Source organism: Arachis ipaensis, chromosome B03, assembly GCF_000816755.2.
Source record: "Arachis ipaensis cultivar K30076 chromosome B03, Araip1.1, whole genome shotgun sequence".
Lineage (NCBI taxonomy): Eukaryota > Viridiplantae > Streptophyta > Magnoliopsida > Fabales > Fabaceae > Arachis > Arachis ipaensis.
The window spans coordinates 30,153,094-30,156,358 of NC_029787.2; the positions used below are offsets into that span (position 1 = coordinate 30,153,094).

A 3,265-nucleotide genomic window follows, 5' to 3' on the forward strand; every position below is an offset into this window, starting at 1 on the left:
TCTGTAAGTATTAACGTGGAAAAAAGGCTATAAATCAACAAAACTTAGCAACAAATCAACAAATCAACAGCAAGTAGCAACAAATCAACACTAATGAACACAATTACCAGTAAACAGCAAATGGTAAACAACTAAACATTACCTGAATCGGTGGCTCGGGCTCCATATTGACTTGGGAGGAAGGCTGAGTGGGAGACTGGGAGGTGCTGTCGTGCTGGGTTGAACTGATGGGTTAGGGTGGTGGCGTCTCAACGGTGATGGCGTGGTGCTGTGCTACCGTGTCGAGTCGGTGGGTGGTGGCTTCGTGTTGGCCTGATGTGCAATGGCGTGGCTTCATGTTGCCTTATGTGCGATGGGCGTCGCTTCGTGTTGGCCTGATGTGCGACGGCGTGGCTTCGGGTTGGCCTAATGTGCGACGGGCCGAAGGCTTTGTGGTGGTGGCCTGGTGGGTGGCTGGGTAGTGGGTGCCGCAGGCAGGTGTGGTTGGGTGTGTGAATATTTGGAGAAGAGAGAGCGATGAGTACTGACTACATCGCACAGTGGGGATTTGGGGGTTAGGGTAGACGCCACACTCGCACAGTTTCGTTTGGAGGTGGGGGTTGGGTTAGTAATGTTTAGGGTTTTTTCCCTAACCGGTTCGGTTCGGTTCGGTTAGAGTCTTCAGAGTCAAAACCAAAAATCGAACTAAACTGCACAAAAAACAGCAAAACAAATTTTTTTCAATTTTTTCGATTTTCGATTAATTCGGTTTTCGATTTTTTTGGTTTGGTTCCTCGGTTTAGTTCCATCCGAATCGATTTTGAACACCCCTCCTCCCCCCCGTAGACCCTCCCGCACCCGATGACTACCAATCTTCCGTCGGATTCCTCTCCCTCCTCATACAGAAACACACGAGCCACGTCAGAGACGCGCTCCTTCAACTCACCCCAACTGAGTCAACCGATTCAACACGCGACTCGGTGCGACTGGCCGGTTTGTTTGTCGACATGTTCTCCACCCCCATAATCGACGTCGCCGCCGAGCTCTCAATCCCGTGCTACCTCTTTTTCGCCTCGCCGGCGAGCTTCCTCGGCTTTATGCTTCACCTTTCCCAATTCGACTCGGAGGAAGAGTTGTCCATCCCGAGTTACAAGAACCCGGTGCCGAGATGCGTTTTGCCCAACCTCGTGATGAAGGGGAACGATGGGTTTTCTTGGATTTCACAACATGCCAGAAGGTACAGGGAAACGAAGGGCATTGTGGTAAATACGTTTCAGGAGCTTGAGCCTCATGCAGTTCAATCGCTCTCTCATGATTCAAAGTTGCCACCGGTTTATCCAATTGGGCCGATTCTGGATCTTAATGGGTCGGACCGATGGAATCCAAACCCAGCCCAATATAAGCTTATCATGGAGTGGCTGGACCAGCAGCCTCTGGCATCTGTGGTGCTTCTTTGTTTTGGTAGCTTGGGAAGTCTTAAGGCAACTCAAGTTGAACAAATTGCTATTGGGCTTGAGCGGGCCGGAGTTAGATTCTTATGGGCTTTAAGGGAGCCCCCGAAGGCCCAATTAGAGGACCCAATGGATTTTGAAAACCACGAGAATGTGTTGCCAGATGGATTCTTGGAACGAACGGCTGGGATTGGTTTAGTGTGTGGTTGGGTCCCACAAGCAAAGTTATTGGCTCATAAGGCGATTGGGGGTTTCGTGTCGCATTGTGGTTGGAACTCGATATTAGAGAGCTTGTGGTATGGTGTGCCGATTGCCACGTGGCCATTGTACGCTGAACAACAAATGAATGCGTTCGAGATGGTTAAGGAGTTAAGTTTAGCGGTTGAGATTAGATTGAATTATAGAATGGGTGGGGATCTGGTGTGGGCAGAAGAAGTGGAGCGAGGTGTTAGGTTCTTGATGAACGATGCTGATGAGATCAGGAGAAAGGTGAAGGAAATGAGTGAGAAATGTAAAATAGCATTGATGGAGAATGGATCGTCTTACTCCATGCTGATGTCCCTGATTGAAGAGTTGACAAGTTGATCAGCCCATTGTATTTATATTTGATTATCATTTATCAAGATGCACTGGGATCTAAATGTGTTCATTCGGTATATCAGAGAGCATGTAGCATTTTTTATTTTATAGAAAATAAGCTTGATTTAGGATATGCTAACATCACCTGTACAGCTGTACTTGCCTCCCTCTAATCTGATTCGGGCAGATGATTACCCAACTCAGCACGGGTCCATCTAGTGTACAGATGTATTTTGGTACAGATTTACAGATTTTTGTCTTTATTTGGTTGTTTATTGATTTAAAAGCGTATCACTAAAAGTGTTGCTTAAAGAAAAAGTGTTATCCTTAATTGTTAACTTGGCTCTGATACCAATTTTAACTCTTCATATTTTATTTCGAATAAGTTTATAATTTGTATAGATTTGAAGATGTTGACCATTTCTACTATACTAGTATTTATAATTCTGATTTCATTTTTACAGTTTTTCAATCTTGTTTTAATTTATAATATTCTTTTTTCCATGGATTATTGTTTATAAAATCTTTTATCTGTTTGTCTTTTTCTTTAATATATTTTTTCAAATCTTCAAAAACTTCTTTTATTTCTACACTTTCTGTTGTTTCTAAATATCTTTTTAGTTTTTCAACCTCATTCTCCATTTTTTCTTTTAACAGCTTTAATTCTTTTAAGTCATAATATGGTTTTCCAGGCATTTATAAATTTTTTAAGTTTAACTCCAACTTGTTTATATTTATTCTTATTTCTATCCTTTTTATTATAAGGTCATCAATTTCGATCTGAAGATTATTTAATTCCCTTTTATACTCCTTTACTTTTTAATTTTTTCGCTCTTTTTCTTTTTATTTTATTTTCTGGTCTTTCAATCTTTGTATGCTTTATTATTTATTTTAGAATTTCTGCAAATTCTATCATTGCTTCATCACTATTTTCTAGAGATTCTATTAATTTTTCTAACTCTTCAACTTCTCTTTTTAACTTCTCATAGATTATTTTTAGAGCTTCAAATGCTCTTTGATTTATTTCAAAAAACTGTAAATAATTCAAACGATTTTCTCTTTCAAAGAGCTCTTGTTTCTTATCTTGATAAGTTACATATATTTCTTCTTTATTTATTGTCATAATTTAGTTTTTAGGGTTTCATTTAATTTTTCGACCTTTTTTGTTAATTCTTTTATTTCAGAATTTTCTTCTTTAATCTTTAACTTAGATAAACTTAAAGGACTATTAATTTTAGATTCTCTTATTTGAAAAT

The 3,265-nt window shown here is 40.1% G+C and overlaps 1 protein-coding gene across 1 annotated transcript; it reads left to right on the top strand.

Moving 5' to 3' along the window:
- Nucleotides 258–2,272, top strand: LOC107632761 (UDP-glycosyltransferase 43-like). Its single transcript, XM_016336421.2, has 2 exons — nt 258–445; nt 809–2,272. Exons 1-2 carry the CDS (start codon nt 258–260, stop codon nt 2,013–2,015), a joined length of 1,395 nt encoding a protein of 464 aa, XP_016191907.1. The 3' UTR covers nt 2,016–2,272.

What these genes read in the sequence shown, in the direction of transcription:
- LOC107632761 (XM_016336421.2), top strand. Translation starts at nt 258, where the DNA reads ATGGCGTGGTGCTGTGCTACCGTGTCGAGTCGGTGGGTGGTGGCTTCG. An exon ending in GGCTTTGTGGTGGTGGCCTG is followed by an intron (nt 446 to 808) that starts GTGGGTGGCTGG and finishes ATTTTGAACACC; the next exon opens with CCTCCTCCCCCCCGTAGACC.